The sequence below is a fragment of the Megalops cyprinoides genome, chromosome 20 (genome assembly GCF_013368585.1).
Source record: "Megalops cyprinoides isolate fMegCyp1 chromosome 20, fMegCyp1.pri, whole genome shotgun sequence".
NCBI classification, from domain to species: Eukaryota; Metazoa; Chordata; class Actinopteri; order Elopiformes; family Megalopidae; genus Megalops; species Megalops cyprinoides.
The window spans coordinates 17,790,526-17,808,798 of NC_050602.1; the positions used below are offsets into that span (position 1 = coordinate 17,790,526).

General features: G+C 43.8%; 1 protein-coding gene across 1 annotated transcript; it reads right to left on the reverse strand.

Annotated features, from left to right (window-relative positions):
* Nucleotides 1–381: 381 nt before the first annotated feature.
* On the reverse strand, nucleotides 382–13,138 carry LOC118795546 (semaphorin-4E-like). The gene is made up of 15 exons (XM_036554113.1): nucleotides 12,989–13,138; nucleotides 7,973–8,328; nucleotides 7,458–7,603; nucleotides 6,869–6,931; nucleotides 6,589–6,684; nucleotides 6,256–6,355; nucleotides 5,458–5,568; nucleotides 4,932–5,083; nucleotides 4,213–4,385; nucleotides 3,679–3,835; nucleotides 3,215–3,437; nucleotides 2,797–2,912; nucleotides 1,896–2,065; nucleotides 1,269–1,327; nucleotides 382–992 (listed from the first exon to the last, which is right to left on the reverse strand). Exons 2-15 carry the CDS (start codon nucleotides 8,076–8,078, stop codon nucleotides 391–393), a joined length of 2,274 nt encoding a protein of 757 aa, XP_036410006.1. The 5' UTR covers nucleotides 8,079–8,328; nucleotides 12,989–13,138; the 3' UTR covers nucleotides 382–390.
* Between the last annotated feature and the right edge of the window lie 5,135 nt (nucleotides 13,139–18,273).

Here is an 18,273-nt window from a genome sequence, read left to right on the forward strand (position 1 = left end):
CTTTTGATTTAAAAAAATAAAATCCTGTAAATAAAAAAGTAAAAAATTACACATGCTTCAGCTTACAGTAGTAGAGAAAGTATTAACACGTGTACCCTCCAGAGAATAATGCACTTCCAGTCACACTTCCAAGGAGGACTGTCTTTACAGGCTCCAGTCACACATCTGTTTCCATTGTTCAAACAAGTTTTTCTGCCGGAGCGAGTTTTCAGTATTTTTATTTGCAGGAAAATGAGCAAAATGTTATGAAAAATGACCCATGCAGGTCAGCTGGCTCGGGATCACATGATCAGTCAGGATTACATCGTTTTTTCCCTTTTTTTCCTGTTGCCTGTAAGTTTCCCAGTAATTCAGTAATTTTCCCAAGGAGGTGAAGGCTCTTCCTGAGCCTCAGATCTCAGACTCTTCATCAATGTACTTCAGGTTGTCCAGATTATGGCTGCCCTCTCCATTGCTGGGGTGGTTATTGTTGGTGTTGCAGTTGGCTGGGAGCATCAGATTGATGGTTTCTGGGGTGACGGCCGGGGATGGGGAGGGGCTTTGGGGCGCCGGCGTCTCAGCGGGGGCCGCCCCCCAGCACGGCAGCGGGATGTGTCCCCGCCACACGTTCCAGGCCAGCAGGGCGGCCAGCAGTACGGCCAGCAGGGCCACCAACACCTGCAGGGTCACCAGCGACTGTCCCTGCACCCGCTTATCAGTGCGGGGTGCGATGTACTCCGGGCCTGGGGCAGGCACCAGCTCATACAGCGCCTCGGTCCTGCCGTACCGCCGGCCCTTCACCTCCTCCTCCGAAACGCAGGCGTACAGCCCCGCGTCGGCCGCCGAGGCGTTCTGGATCAGCAGGCCCTCGCTGTACAGGTAGAACTTCTCCGATGTGGGCAGAGGCCGGCTGGCAAAGCGCCACTGCACCTGCGCCAGGTTGGAGTCCGGCCGGCACTTCAGCTGGATATTGCTGCCCAGGATCAACGTGACGTTCGTTGGCTTCGGATCCACTGCAGCACAGACACAATGGAAAAATAAGTTTGAGGACATCCACTCTATATTTACCCAAACTATTTATTTATTGTGAATGCTAAAAAAAAAAGCCACTGTACACTAGCCTAGCATTTAACTTTGTATCTTACTGACCTCTTGTAATACTTTGCGATAACTACTCTTAGCATTTTGATGCACTTACAAATAAGTCGCTCTGGGTAAGAGCGTCTGATAAATGAAGTAATGTGATGTAACGTAATGAATGCTATTTATCACTGAGGTAAAGAACATACGTTTGCCTGGATCAGGACAGGTGGAGCCTTTCGCATTTTTCACGTCCTGAATCAGCGTTCTGTGGGACAAAGGAGAAACCCATGTTAATGAATTGTGAAAACGAGTGAATCATATTTTAAGCCTTCTCTGTAAAGATACTCTCAGATTTAAACTGTTAAATACACAGAATGTATGCAGATGTAAACTTCTGGTCAGCATATAATCAATGCATAAAATGAATGGTAAAAACCAAGCACTTTTTTATGCAATTTTATGCTCTGATAAACATTAAGAGTAAAACCAGTCAATTAAAGATAAGTTGCATCATCTTGATACAATCCAATTTGTGTTAAAAAAAAAAGCCACTTCCATGTAATTGTCTGAAACATTATCAGAACTTGACCACTGATATGTTATAGGAAAATGACAACTAAAAGAAGGCTGAAATAAATTTGTTTCCTTGTGGAAGCAATCATGTTTGGTTGGACGTGCCAGGCACAGAGCAAGTAGACAATAATAAGTGCTAAATTATAACAGCATGTTATCAACAACCCCAAAAAAAACATGTCCTGGGTTAGTTATTATTGGAGAGCAGGCGTTGGTGAGGGATCAGGAGGTGTGTGTGGAATTTCTGGGGTGTGGTGTACCCTTTGGAGGCATTGTCCTGGAGAGATAGCATTATGCAGCGAGACGCAGATGGGTCCCAGGCGCAGTAGGGGTCTCTGGCCAGGACACAGTCCAGACATGAGGCATGACGGCCACACTGCCCCACAGACACCTGAACAGCGCCAACGTCTGAACCAGCATAGAGCAGGCCCTGGGGAAACACACACACACACACACACACACACACACACACACACACACACACACACACACACACACACACACACACACACATATTGGGGATGTGGTGTGAGACGGACTTCCTTTTCACACAATTGCAAAAACCCACACACAAGAAAAGTACTCAGAACTCAGCATGACTCATATGTGACAAGTCACATAGCAAAATGATGCTGTATACGAAGGTGGGGAGGGGCAGGCAACCATAGTGACAACAGTTGCATGTTTACAGGAGGGACAGGAACCACAGTTAAAGACAGTGGCATTATTTACCAAACTGACCCTAATAAAAGTTTATTTTTGAATAATCAATTTTTAAAAACACACCCAAAACGTCACAGAATAAATTACAGAATATTACTTACTCATAAATCTCTGATTTTATCAATCAGCATCAACCAGGAAATCTATACCTTCCTGTGTGATCAAATCTAAACAAATAACCTTATGGAATATGGAATCTGAGGCAATAATGATGTGATTCTCCAAGCTCAGAGTGCCATAAACTTCAAGAACTTTTTTCCCCGGAATAAAGTAACTCCAGACACAGTAAGGAGGAACACAGACGGCTGATGTTTAAGTCATTAATGAGGTGGCAAATAACTACGACGCATTTTGTTATCAGTCGAAACTGTTAACAATACGTTAATCATGATTTGACAAATTAATTTTTTTTTATCAGAACAGGCAGTGCACAGCTACCCTCTTGGAGGACAGGCGCAGGATCTGGATTGGCTGTGGAGTCTGGAACAGCTGCATCTCCTCGATGACAACCATCTCTCCGTCGTAGTTCACAGCCTTCTGCACAAAGCCTTTATCTGTGAGGAAAATAGAACACGCTGTTAGTCTTGCTCATCCTCCTTCTGCTCCTCCTCTTTCCTCCTCCTCCTCCTCCCCGTCCCCCCTTCTCCTCCTCCCCAACCCTGTTCTCTGCTGTTTAACTGTTCGCTGTGTGTTACATACAGCTGGGCTCCCGCTGAATCCCAGACTGGGCCGTGCTGCTGCAGTAGTTTCAGTAAAAGTAAATCTGTACTACAGCCAATAGATATTACAGCCGCCGTAACCCAGGAGAAAGCGTGTTATGCTGAAAAGGAAAAAGGGAAAGGGCAGGATATGCAACCTGTGCCGATGAACATGGCCTCATAGACGCTCCCATCCAGCGCCTTCACGCGGTCCACGACGATGCGCGTGAACACGACCCCCCTCTCCACCAGCTCCGGCTCTCCGCCCCGGGGCATGACCGCCTGATCCATGAGCGGTTGGTCCTGGACAAAGCGCAGGGTCTTGTCCGGTAGGTCCAGAGAGCGCTCTATGCCCAGGGCCCTCGCCTCCTTGTTAATGCACTAACGGTACAGGATAAACCACCGTGAGCAACTGCGCTCCATTTTACAGGGGATCTCTGACAACAATTTTTCTCTTCAAGTTCTTAAAGCAGATAAATGTCAGGTGACAAACCCAGTTCAATATTAAATCTAAATTAAATCCACAGAGATGCCAGCTGCCAAGGCCTGGTAGACACAGGCATGTAAAAACAGAAAAGCAGGCCGAAGGTCATTCCACCCAATGGTAGCTATTGTGACTCACCGCTCCTGGCCTTGGTTCAGGCAGATCCTCGCTGTACATGACCCACTTAACATGAGAGGACGCCACTGTGACCGGGGTCTTGAACCTCCCCTTGGAGAACACGTCCCCGATGTCCGTCACACTGTACGCACACACTGTGGAGAGGTCCACCGAGCCCCTGCAAAGCACACACACATCTCACTGCCACAGGAAACACATACAGCATAGACCCCACACAATAAACAACACACAGAGACACACACAACTCATCATCATAACAACACCACTCACAAACGAAAACCTTAAAGGAGTGAAGGTTTTAATGATAAACACATCAAAACCCGACTACTTCTACTTTATATATACCCTAAAAAACACTCTCTTTGACCAGGTAAAGGTAAGAGTTTCTTTCAGTGAACACAAATTTGCTGTAATGTTTTTCCCCCCCACCTGATTGATGTGATGAGTGATGAGTGCAATCTTTTCATAACAGGGTCACTCATAAGACAACTGAGGCAGAGAGACAGAACGAGGTCGTGGGGACGGTGGACTCACGGCTGGGAGGTGAAGACGGCGTAGAAGACGCTATTCCTCCAGTCGCTGCCCCGCAGCAGGAAGACGTCCTGGACCACGTGAGGAAGCCTGGACTCCGGGACGGGACAGTCCAGCCGCGCCTTCAGGAAGGACGTCCACTTCCTCTGCAGGGTGCGCTGGCCGCCCACGTCCCCCTGCGGGGACACCACACACAGGGTGAAATTTACATCACAGAGCGAAATTTACACCAGACACAGAGTGAAATTTACACCACAGAGCGAAATTTACACCAGAAACAAAGTAAAATTTACACCACACACAGAGTGAAATTTATAATCAGACACAGTGAATATGTCTTGTTTCTGTTCCACCACTATGATGAGTGGAGGAGCCCTGTATGCACATATCTATAGTGCTATACCACATTTTATGCCAACCAGTTGAACCAGCTTTGGAGAAACCACATACACATGTTGTATGCGTACAATAAAAAAAGATATCCTAAAATACCTGATCAGCAAGACATGATGGGATAGCAGTTCAGTCCTCTCACTTTGCAGTCTGCTGTTAACACGGGCTTTCACTTTTCATAAATTTCAAAAAGAGAAACCTTCACTTTTGGACCTCTGAGCTCACTAAAATCAAAACTTTCTAACACCTTCTTAAATGTGGCAGAGCTGAGGACAAGCCCACAAGGCAGCAGTACTGAAGGGGGGGGGTCTGCAGTCCTGCTACCGCACCTTGCAGACACGCGCGACACGTGAAACCGTCAGCTTGTTGTAGAAATCGTACTCCACCGCGGTCTCGCTGAAGAACAGGTAAACCTTATCGTCATCCTGCTCAGGGCTGCCCTCGCTCTCTGGGACCTGGTCCATGTAGATAAAGCTGGGCTCTGAAATCAGAGAGCACCACAACCTGCTGACCCACATTTTATGCCAGTCACAGACACACACTACTGTGGATATCCCATTACAAGGGGAGTGCCAATCTTTGCTAACCGCTTGGCTTCTGCATAAACACTGTGACACATTCTCCAGGAAGTATTTAACTTACAATTCATACGTTTAAAAGGGTGATTGTGCCATTTCCAGAAACAATATATATCAAATATTAAAAAGTAATTAATCCACAATTTCATTAACTATTCAGGTCTGTTGAGCCACATTGCTGCAGGGAGAGAGGCAGAGAGAGAGAAAGAGGGAGAGAGAGGAAAATAGTCAAAGAGAAAGAGAGACTGAGATACAGAGATGTGCGAATGTGTCTAACCGTTGAGCCAGGAGGTCTTGAATTCACTGCGTACTGGAGTGGCTGAGCTGCGTGCTATCACTGGCTCGGAGCCCAGGAAGTTGTTGGAGGTGGCAGAGTACAGGTCTCCACCTGAGATATCGGAACCAAGAGTCAGCACTGAGCAAACAACACCTCCAGCCACCCCAGTTAACATTTACAATGCATAACTCACCGGATGTACACATTTCAATGGCGTTTCACTGGCAGATGAATCAAAGCAATTGTTTACAATATGAAAGGTAACTAGCTATGCAAGTGCAAATCACTGTCTATAAATCACAGACATACTCATACAAATACACATTTACATTTATGTGCATAGATACAAACTAAATAATCACAGAATGAATGAAATGAATAACTAAATAAATAAACTGAATAATATCACAATTTCTGAACAAATTCAGTACGTATTAGAAAAGTCCAGTGAAATTGTTAAAGGGAATTATTTAAGTTAACTGCCTTTCCAAAATGGATTTATAAACGCGCTGTACATCCACACACGCACACACACACACACACACACACACCCATTTTCTCTGAGGTGAGCTGCAGGGCATTGCTGGATTGTCTGCTGGATAAACGAGAGTCTCAGACCAAGGGAGGTAAGTGATGAAACCTCATGAGCTGCACAGAATGTAAACTAAAACTGCTGCTCACACATTCCAGCGAGCAAACTCCTCTGAGAAAAATGCGATACATCCTTATTCAGAGGAAGCACTCCTGTCTCCGCTGCTGTTCAGCAGGGACGGACCGTGACGCAAAGCCGATACATACCGACCATGACCGAGGAGTACCTCTGGAGTGGATCAAAGGGACACTTCCCCTTTCCATCCTCATGCCTGGCCCCCATGCTCAGCTGTCCCTCCGTGTACTTCTGTTAAAATAAGACAACGTAAACATTCACCGTCAAAGGGCACAAGCCATAAACCAAATATAAACCAAATATAAACATAATGAGTGATTGTATGGGACAGGGTTACAAGATGACAACATTTCTGTTGAGTAGTGAATAGGTACTAGGTAAATAGGAGCCTAGGCACATTTAGTGAGCTGTGCTGGTATATAGATGTTCACTCATTGCAGCTGTGCTATATCAACCACACTTACTATGTAGCCACACGCCGGGTCGAAGGCATTGGTGCCACACACATAGATCCTGCCGTCGCTCATCTCATGCAGAACACGGATGTAGTTCTGGCATTCCTGAGGGGAGGAGCATGCAAAGTTAACAGGCTAACGGGTGAACAGTTCATGCGTGAGATAAAGCAGACACATGCTCACTGCAAACTTTGCAAAAAACAATAAATTTATAAATGTATGTACCAAAAGTAAAATTCAGACTTACTTCATAATAAATATACTAGCAAATGGTAACATACAAACTCACTTCAGCATGTTTGCCTTTGTTTGTACATTCCTTCTTTCCCTTCTCTGTTGCTTGCCATGTCACCTGCAACACCAGAGACACTAATGAAAAAAAAAAAAAACTCTTGGATAAGGACTCCAAAACAAAAGATTTTGCATTGCATTACTTCCGTGAAACACACATGCCATATGTCAGAATCTCAGACAGGAAGTGACCTTACAGGTGCCCACAATGTTGCCCCTGCTTGGGTGGTTAAGAAGCCCTGTCGTTTCCTGCCTGTTTCCTTCCCCTCAGAGCACAGCGCCTCATGTTGGATTATCTGTCACCCAGACTGGTTCCCACACAAAACAAATCCCAGTGAAAGCATCTGGATATACATCAAAAGATGAAAAATACTCCTCTTATAATGGTGGCTCAAATTTATGGGTGCCTGCCAAGTACTTCTAACTAAACAGCTACCCAGAAGTTTTGTTTTGAAACGTCCACATTTTCCATAAAATGTTTAAACTGAATTCAGCACTAAATTTAACTTTGAGGAAGAACTCTGGTAAGAGCTCCATATGAAGTGAGGGTAAACCCCAGCTCATCTTCCAGTCCTGCATCCACTTACCGCAGCCTTCCTGTTGGTGATGTCATTGATGTCCAGGGCGTAGACTGCCTCCCGCCCCCCCAGCAACAGCACATCTCTGTCCTCCTGCAGCAGCATGGTGGAGTAGTTTCCCCTGCCTTCCTCTCTGAACAGCTTTATGAGGTCACCTGGCAGCAGAAACCCGAACCGCAACCGATCAAGGACTCCGTCATTATTATTATTATTATTATTAAATAGATCATTACATTACACACATTTAGCAGATGCTCTTATCCAGAGTGACTTCCAGCACAATAGAATAGAAGTGTATAATGAGCAACAGTGTCACACCAGGCTAACACTCTCAGACCAGTAAGTGTGAGCATAACACCAGTCAAGCGCTATTACAAGTTAATTATAATTAAGAATGCATACCTGTTGTGCTTTGAAAACACTTTGAAAAGAATTAACAAGCGCATGGGTGAAAGTCACCTAGAGTTCAATACTCAACAAGAGGTCAGACAGATAAAGGGTGAAACTCAAATTGAGCGGCTTACTTTGGTAGGGTATGGTGTGCCGCGGAATCCGTTCGCGGGCGGCGATGTTGCTGAGGGTCCAAAAGAGGAGCAAGCAGAACATGGAGGGTGGAGGCATGGTGTACATCTCTGATCTGCTGAATGTGGCTCAGCCTCTACCAAAGAAACACCGACCAGCTACAGGGCTGCCAGTCACACTCCAGACTCAAAAGGCGGAGTCTCTGTCTTTAAACCAGTGGCTACGTAAGCGTCTGTCTCCAGCGTGTCCCCGTGATGCTGATGCTTCGACAGCCTAGCAGAGAGTCCATGACGCGTCTGTGGGTTTACCTCTGTGGGACGACAGCTTCGGCCTTCACTGAGGCGCGGTGTCAGATCATCTGCGAGAGGGAGACAGTGAGCATTAAGAGGAACCTATAACAGACTGAACAGGGGTCTTTAGTGCCTTACATAAAGCACATTGGGTGTTATAGACGGGAGGCACCGTCTCTGCCACAATATTGGCAATATGCTGCTGAGAGGCGTGCCAAAATCCCTACGCTTGTTGACTCATTAGTGCACATATACTTCAACACACTGCAGTTTTTACATGCAAACATACATTGCACAATGCAGTTTCCATGCCAACAATCAATTCACTGGGCAGTGTTTTTACTTACCCTCTGTAGACATGCCAACATACATATCTCTGTCTACAAACAAGCACCTTTCACACGAGACTCCACTGCGGTGCAGATAATAGTGCTTGGTGCTGTGCCTCTCTCCCTTGCTTAGAGACTGGCACCTGTTTGCATATTCTTTTGCTTTTCAAAAGCTGACAGATGGAAGCTGCGAAACTGAGAGCTGCTCTCTGTGCGTGAATAACGGCATTGCCCTCCCCCTCAGCGGTTTTCCACTTCCTTTTTATAAGGGCATGAAAACGTCTTCTTTTGAAGCACGATAAGGCATCAGTGAGAACACGCAAGCACCCAGGGGTCCTTGCTGGCACGACAACTCAGTCAGATGTGCTTTTTATGATTGTAGTGTCATGCCAACACGGACTAACTTTCAAACTGAACACTCCTGTCATTGTACCAGTTAGACAAATGCCAACTGCCACTTGTCCATCTATGAAGCATCATCACCACCACCATCACCACGTCTCTCCTCTGTATCACACCTGGCCAAAGGGCCATTTGGTGATGTCAGACAATCACAGCCCATCGGACTGATATGCTCAATGGCCTCCCACTGACTGTGACATCTTTAAAGATAGGAGAAAATAAGCCTGATAAGGTCACCAAGACTGCTGCTCTTTGACCACATCGGGGATTATTTTTTCACCTACTTCCCTTTAAGAAGGAAGGCCACTGTTTCAGAACCAGGGCTGCTAAAGCCACACGGTACATGGTTCTATAGAAAGGACAGGGGGCTGCTACCACACTCGCATTCTCTGAGCGAGGAACCGATAGAAATGAGTCAGTGAGATCTGGGCCTCCGAGCTTCCTTTGGAACACACAACGCAGAGGAAGTGACACCTGCACATCATTAGGCCAGTTTCGCAATTCATGCATGTGGCTGGGCTGCAAACAACCTGATGCACACGTTGGCATCCATCAATTTGCTCTTAGTTGGAATTTCCTCAACGGTACGAATGAATTACAACACCTCCAGACTACACGTACCAAGTACGCAAGAATACATGTCTCAGCAAGACGATTTGTTTTTTCTTACCGATCGAATAAATTTGCACAATCGCGTTTATGTGAGCAAAACAACATTTCACAGCTGAATTAAGACAAATACACAATTCAATTTGCAATGAAAAAAAGGCATATGCTACACAGGTAACAAATCAAATCAACCAGCTTATAATGAACTTATATGCCAAATTGTAACAGTGCTTCTGGTAGTAGATGATAGGGGTTACGTGCTGACGACAAAACACTGCTGACGACACTGCTGGCCAGCCCGCAGACACTATGGGAGGATGTATACAATCAGATAAACACTGAATATCAACTAATTAGACAGATTAGTTGATATTCAACAGAATGCACTATCTGTGTTGAAGGTAAGTGGATGAGTTTGACAAGGCAGAAGCACATTTTTGTACACACCTGAGAAGTTGTGCTAGGTTGCAATGGCGTGCTGTGTCCTACACAATGCGGCAATGAAACTTGGCATTCCTTCACCACCGGATGAATAGCAATGAGGAGACCCTATGCTTGATCACCCATCGCCCGCTCCATAGAATAAGGCTACAACTTGAGGTTGCACGGAATTCACTGCGCATCTTTGAGAGAAGGTATTACATGTAAAAGGATTCATGAGGACTTGCATGTAATGGTTCACCTTTTCACATATAGATTACATCAACAATGTCGCCACATACTTTCTAATTGTGTATTTCTGCAACTTTCATGAATCCAACACTTTTCCCAGCAGCAAAATAATCTTGTTTCTAAAACATGTTGATAAATGAGGACCACTGTACCCACAGCTTAGGACAGCTGTATCACCCATTGAGCCTACAGTAGAGGATCGGTTTAGCCAGAGCACATAACCGTACCACAGTTTCCAAATAATAGGTCGTTTGACATTCGAAAACTGAAGCACCTCAACAGGAAACAAGAGCAAAGCGAGCAAGATGAGCTCATCTGACAATATATAAGGGACGGGGGAGGGCAGAACAGCTCAGCAGTAACACAATAATTTGTGCATTTCAGTGTAGGGGAAAAAAAATCCTATGATTAACATATGACACATTCAGACGTACCTCGAAACTGTCTTAATTAGTCATTGTAATGACTAACATATTAATCCATTTTCAACGTAAGATGACGCAGCAGGCCTGTGGAAATCCATGGATTACTGCTGTCTACTCTGTTGTAGACAGCAGCAATCTATTGTGCTAACAGGGAAACACAGGTAAAGGTATGCAAATAGTGTAGGGGCAGGAAAGCAATCCCAGTGTGACCCCGCCCCTAAAAATTCCAGTCTGAGCACAGAATGTGCGCAGACTCACTCCACACGGGCCAGCGAATTCTAGCAGGACAGGACAGGACAGGAATGGCATCCCCCTCCCCCGAGGAGCCACTCCCATCAGGAAAGGCACAGCCATTTTTAAAGCACCCTGAGGAGACGGTAAGAAAACAGAAACAAAGGGAAAGCATCTGGACATACCCAGCATGTACAGATCCACACTGATGTGGTTTGTGGGTATGTACCTGGGTACACTTGTGTTCAGTATGTGGGGTCTGTTTTCAGAGAATGTACTATTATTTTCAGGTTCCAATTAACCATATTATGAGTGCATATGGTGATGTAATCTACAGCCCCAGGTCCCCTTCAAAACGAACTCCTGCAGCCCAGATCAGTTTCTCCAGAGCTGACCCTCATTTCCAAGCAAGGCCACAAACAGGAAAATGTTGATTTACAAAACGACCCAATCAGAGCAGACTCTGTGAATCGCTCCACCTACTACATGCTAATATTACGGTATTCTACACCTAACATCTGTATAAGGTAATGTTGACCACACTGAAACTCTGACCCTGTATTCAATATTGGCTGCACAGTCTAACGTTTTATTTAAAAAGGAGCAATCATGCATCTTTCACTCTGTAATGAAATGATTGTTGTGACAAATTAAAAAAAAAAAATCAAAGACAGATGTCTGCAAATTAAGGACATTTATGGAAAGCAACACCACAGGACACATTCTAACAATGACAGGGTCCTTCATCTTCCAGTCTGAATAAAGTAATCACTGTACATACAAATTCCTTCTCTGTACACTTTACATTTGGTTGCGCAGTCACGGATGAGCTTTAAATCACCTGGCCACCTTCCAGCGATGACGAAATTTATTCTCTGGTACAAATGTCAATTTCTTGTTATAGTACACAGTTTAACATAAACACAGCATTCTCGTCGTCTTGTCGTCTGCTTTCCGATGACACAGATACGGGTGAGGGAAAATCCCTTTTATCTTTAGCCAACAACTTAAACTGAATTAATAAAAGCGTTCGAATAATTTTACTCACCTACACGCCAGAGCTGTCGGCCGAGATCAAATGCAATCAGCATGCATACACACACATATACAAAATACCTGCACACAACACCTAATACATGCAAAACACCTCTGGGCAGTTTGTAATGATATGAGAACAAAGCCCGGGGATGTCCCGCTGATACGCCTAAGGTGATCACCTAACCCTCCGGAATTCCAGCCAAAGCATTACACTACATTGCCTAGCAGACGCTCTTGCCCAGTATGACTTAACAAAGTTTACCATTTTTATCCATTTACATAGCTGGACATTTTCTAAAGCAGTTCGGGTTAAGTTCCTTGCCTATGGAACCCTGTGCTTCTTATACCTACACCACGTTGCTGTCTATAAAAGTGCCAAAAAATCAGATATGTTCTCACATTGGGCTTCGCTGTGACCAAGCATTAACTCACAGCAGTCCGTTTTTTATCCATACAAGTTATCATTACCTCAAATCAGAAAACTGTATTTTCACCTGATATCAGCGGCCTCAGAACCGGGACGAGACACTTGCAGCTTCAACGAGGAACTGAACAGCTTAAAAATGCCACGCTTGTAGGGCGACAGAAACTTAAAGGTAGTGATATTTTAAATGGTCGATGTGGTGTAACAACAATTACACAAACTTCGTACAACAAGATCATGTCACAAAATTCCCTCAGTCGTGTAAGAATTTCAACATAGGCTATCCGTTCATGTATCGGATATGTTGAAATATTGCTCTGGGAACCATGTTTTCTCGGATTGTGTACGTCTGTTTTTCAGTATAAAATTAACAAACGTTACATCTTATAGTTTCTTTTAGAAATTGCAAACAACAGTTCGAGAACTACAAAAACTAATTAGGAAAAACTGATTTTAAGCAGTGGGAGATGTAAATGAATTGAATTTAAACTAACCTACAGTGCGGTATGTCAAGAACACAACTATACGACCGTTGCCAGAAATGCATTTCTTGGAAACTAAACATAGTTTGGCTACTTTGATCAAATTTGGCGCTTACCTCTTACAGTTGCATTCGTTTCCTCTGGCGTGAACTGGACCTGAAATACACTCAAAGCATGTCGTTGACAGGCTGCACTTCTTTCTTTATTGGCTATTTCAGACTAGATCTAAAACAGAACGTATGCTCTTATTTTGGTGCTGGCCTCTAGTGAGCTACCTGAAACTCACAGGTGGGCGTGTGAGGATATCACGTGACACATTGAAGCTTATTTCTCTTGCGCGTTAGGTGCCAGTCGGAGCGAAGGTAGTTCGGTTCGCAATCTACTGAAGAAGCGGGGTGGATTGACACCTTAGGTTTAAAACAGGAACCTTCAAAGTCTCAAAATTTCAAGTGCCATTTTTGCCTATGCACCTTTCTAGAACGATATGTATACTCCAAGTATAATCCAAGTAGGTGATACTGAAGCAAAATCATTCAAAAAATTCATTTTCCATTTTTTCCCAGCCCCACCCATGAAATTCTGCCTAAAGCGACTTTATATTGTTAGCAAGTTTGTAAGTTTTTGCTGCCCCCTATTGTTCTGCTCAACTTTTTCAGTCTGTGAGTGGGGGGATCTGTTTTTGCCACACTCGTCTCAGCACTAGAAATATACTAAAACGAAGGTACTAAACGTAGTAAAAGAACATGCATTTGGTACAAAGATCTGGGATTATCCCTATATTATGTTAATAAGAAGTGAAAATATAAAATGCAAACAATTATTTCTTACTCAACAGACTCATCTGTCCAAATCCTGCTCCTGCTATACACACCAAACTTGTTAGACTCCAAAATATTACATTACATTATTGGCATTTAGCAGACACTCTTATCCAGAGCAACTTACATTGCTTACTGTTTTTTTTACAACATTATCCATTTCTACAGCTGGATATTTACTGAAGCAATTGTGGATTAAGAACCTTGCCCAAGGGTACAACAGCAGTGCCCCAATCAAACAGGCAACCTTTTGGCTACAAGCCCTGCTCCTTAACCGCTATGCTACGCTGCCACCTCATAAATTCTACCACATACATAAATTCTAAATCTAAACACATGATGACCAAGATTACTTTCATATCTAGGTGGACATGTTTTTTATTATTTGCTTTATTTTGCTCATTTTCAAAGTTATAGCAAATTGTTTTGACATCTCATATGCTGTTAAGATCCATCTGTTTTCACCCTGGGCTGAGTTCAAATTACTCTAGGTCATGGAAAACCTGCTCAGATCTAGATAGTTTAATATTTGACCTATGAAAAGTTAATTTGGGCCCTGTCTTTGATAACTGTACAGGTTCTAAGAAATTTGACTTCACACGGCATCAGTCCAAGCCTTCTAGCACCAACAATAGTAAATCTGACATGAGATCCCTTATTTAAAGAAAAAAGCCCATTGAAATACACAAGAAAAAAAAAATCACGTTTATTCATAGAATGTGGAGCCAATGTTTAACATGATTCAACTTTACAAAACTACAGGAAAATTCAGCATTTAATTTTTTTTTTTTTTTGCTGAAGTTAATTCAAATTCTGTTTGTCTTACAAGTGTTATTCCTCATTAGAGAGCTTAAGAGATCTATAGAAATATTTGTTCATTTGTACTGCCATATAAATACTGTACTTAATGTCACAAACACAAGCCATAACCAATATGACTGACATTAGAGAATGGATTGGACACCTGAGCAGATGGTAGATATACAGATAAGCCTTATGTCTGTGAGGTAGTGTAAGCAGTCCATCAGATTGTGAGGAGGGGTATAAGACTTCATGGTCACATTGGCGGTTTCCCACTTGATGTTATGGTGGAGGTATGGGGTCTCCTAGGTAGGGGAGGCAGTGAAGAGCAGGCAGGCTTCATGTGGTTTCCTGGGCAGCGGGCATGCCGAGGAGTGGGCACAGCCTTAGAACGTTGGATTGCGTTGGTGTAGATGACATTCTCTGTGGGGCACACAACAATCCTGGCTGACCATCCACAGTCAGTGACTTATCTGCACATTCTCAGAGATACTAACAATGCTCAATGTTAATGTTGTTGTTTAACATACTATATGTTGGGGCTTAATAGCAATTTCAGTCTCTGTAAAAATGTAAAAAGACAGTAAGACAATGACAGTGCTTTGTGACAATGCAATTGTAAAACTCTACTATAACAAATACAATTTATTTGATTGATTGATTGATTAATTGATTGACTGATTGTCTTCTATTTTGATAAATTGAAAACTAAACCTAGGCACAGTGAAAGGCCCATTGTAAGGCTGCTTGATACGTCCAACTACACACTTTCCCTGGGTCTTTGTCTTCCAGCTGGCCTTTTAACTCACGTTCACAAGTGTCTTCTAATCCACTCAGTCGGATGCTACAGCATCGTTTCTGCAGCTCTGACCTCACTTCAGAATTAGCACACCCTCACACCCCACTTGAACTTACCAATGGCTGTCAGTAGGGGGCAAAGCAAAGTAACTCATGAGAGTATGAGATTACTTGCTGACATTTAGCAAGGTGCTGCAGTGCTGATTCTTGCAGTTTGGATGGAGGAAGACGACACTATCAGTGTCTCTGTTTAACCATTGCCTGCACCTTCATTCCTCTCATCAGCCACACTCCTGCATCCCTTTGACTTCAATCAATCAATCAGTCAATCAATATGTATTTGTTACAATGCGTTCTTACGATGGTGTTTTCACAAAGGGCCAGACAAAGGAACTGCAAAGCCCAAAAACCCAAAGCCAGAAAATGATCCCCTGACTGCAGGAGACAGCAGTGGAGAGACACTCCAAGCTGAATGGTGGTCTCTCCCTCAGCAGTGCCATCTCTCTCTTTTCCATTAACACATTTAACACTTTTAACACATTCCTTTTCTGCCATCCCTCATTTCTGCCTTTCCTGAAGTTGTCATGTTGGGACTTGCATACCGTTGTGTACGATTAAAAACATCTGCTGATTTACAGTCTTGTGTTGTGGGAGGATGGTTAGGTGACAGCTGGATACTTGTGCATTAATGTGATTCCCTGCACACTTACACTTGGTTCTTTACATTCTGCTTTACATTATACTCATAAATTCTGACACTAAGCAGCTTTGGAAAAGGGAGTGAAATAAATACACAAATAGTTAAATAAAGTGTAAACTGTTGAACAGAAAAGAAAGCAAAGAAAAGAGGGAAGGTGAGGCAGTGGCAGAAATGGTCTCTTTACCCATCTTCCTGCGTCTCATTCTCTTGTACATGATGCCAAGCCCCACCATCCCTGCATCCAGGAGTGCACACCCAACCCCCACTACCACCCACACACACCAGGGTTGCCCGATGCCTGCAGGGGGCAGAGCGGGGGAAAGATGTACTAATGGAGAGAGGAACAGGGAAGAAGGAAGGTATTACTGCCAGTAACAATATTAATTCAGGACATTGGTCTACCTCCAATACAACTTACAATAGAAAACCTGCTGAGATGATGATGATGAAATTTAGCAGATACTCTTATCCAGAGCAACTTATATAGGTTACCATTTTACATGTTATCCATTTATACAGCTGGATATTTACTGAGGAAATTCTAGGTTAAGAAACTTGCCCTAGGATACAGTTCCCCAGCAGGGAATGTAACTGGCAACCTTTTGTTTACAACTCCTGCGCACTACCACTATGCTAAACTCCCGCCCCAGATATCTTTATCTGCATCAATTAAAAATGCTGACACCACCCCTGTTGCATAGTGACTGGGTCCTACAGCAACATGGGAAAATGCACTTTGCTGCTCCCTCACAGAAACCCTACTTCTCTACTAGCATGCTGGTCACATGGTTCTGTGAAATCATCGTATAAGCTGAGCAGAGCTTGTGGCCCATCTCTGCAGCCTGTTTCCTGTATCGGAAAGGCACAGAGGGGTCTGTGGGCAGACAGCGATGGTTCGAGATAATAACCATAATTGGGACACCACGTGCAAGATTGAACATGAAATGTTGCTGTAAATCTGTTGCTGTAATGAGAATTGCAAATTGAAAAAGGTGACAACTGTGTCCTTGTTTTCCACCTGTTGGTTCAGTGGTATTCTATTGGTGCACAGTGAAAACAGGATGACATCCTTCATACTTCTATGATTAGTAGCTCTTTATCACCTCTCTCTCTCTCTGTGGTTCATACACATACATATTATACTCACATACCATAGACATCAGAAGCTGTAATTAGAGAATATATCATCACTTCATGAAAAAATGGACTATTAGTAAAGTTAAGTTACTACATTTTTATGGATAATAATCAGCCCTAAAATCAGAGGCTGGGATCTGGTACTCACCGACGATGACATCAGTTCCATTACCATACTGTGTCTTTTGGAGGACTGGGAGCTCTAAAGTGACACAGCAGACATACCAACCGCTGTCTTCCAAGCTGACCTTCGCCAGCGTCAGCTCAGAGCAGTTGTTCCTGGTCACCTGCCTCATTCGGACATTGGCGTCCAGGTTGGGCGTCGTTTCATTGGCTGAAACCACGTTGGAGGAGATATAGCTGAGCGCGCAGTCTGGTTTGGAAGCGTTTTGCAGTTTGCTGAAGTGACTCCAGCTCACCCGAACCCTCTTCCCTTCTGCTGGAGTCTGGAAGCTGCATGTGAGGGTCAGAGAGGACCCCACGGTGGCTATCAGGGAGCCCGGGGACTGAATCACAGCTGCTGGAGTTGGAGTGACGCTCACACATGCCCACACTGTATTGAACATTGAAGAGGAGAATAAAGGGAGGGGAGAAAAATGAAGACATAACCAAAAATTAAATGACAAGAGAGCAAAAAAATGGAGAGGACAAGAACTTTTCAACCATTTGTTTAAAGCAGTGGCACAGATATTTATCAGACTCTTATACAATGTCTTAAAGACCAGTTAAAAATTATGCAAAGCACCCTCAGCATAACACAAACATATAAAAAGAGTATATTGATTCATACTACCATAATATTTTTTTCACAGCCACATGGCACTTAGTTGGTTTGAGGTTTGAATTTGTTTGTTTGAAAAAAAATTAAATGTAACTTGTTTTGCATGTAGGCCTCATGGTAGCTGTGGTAGTAATGAAAAAATCTCTAAAATATCAGACCGTCTACCTGTTAGCAGCAGCAGGTTGGCTGTTATATGCCAGCAGTCCATCGCAGCAGCCTTCAAGGCAGACGGTGACTTGAATGCAGTTCCTTCCTGTGAGTGGCAGCTAGACAATGAGGAGGAGCACCAGGGGAGGGGGTGGTAAATTGGTAAGATTATAAAGACATACATAGGCACAGTAAGAGAGATACTAACAACATCTTTCA

Coding starts and splice junctions, on each gene's coding strand:
- LOC118795546 (XM_036554113.1), bottom strand. CDS start 8,078: ATGTACACCATGCCTCCACCCTCCATGTTCTGCTTGCTCCTCTTTTGG. Junction 6,932..7,457: donor TCACCAACAGGAAGGCTGCG/GTAAGTGGATGC, acceptor CTGGTGTTGCAG/GTGACATGGCAAGCAACAGA. Junction 5,569..6,255: donor GTACTCCTCGGTCATGGTCG/GTATGTATCGGC, acceptor CCGATATCTCAG/GTGGAGACCTGTACTCTGCC.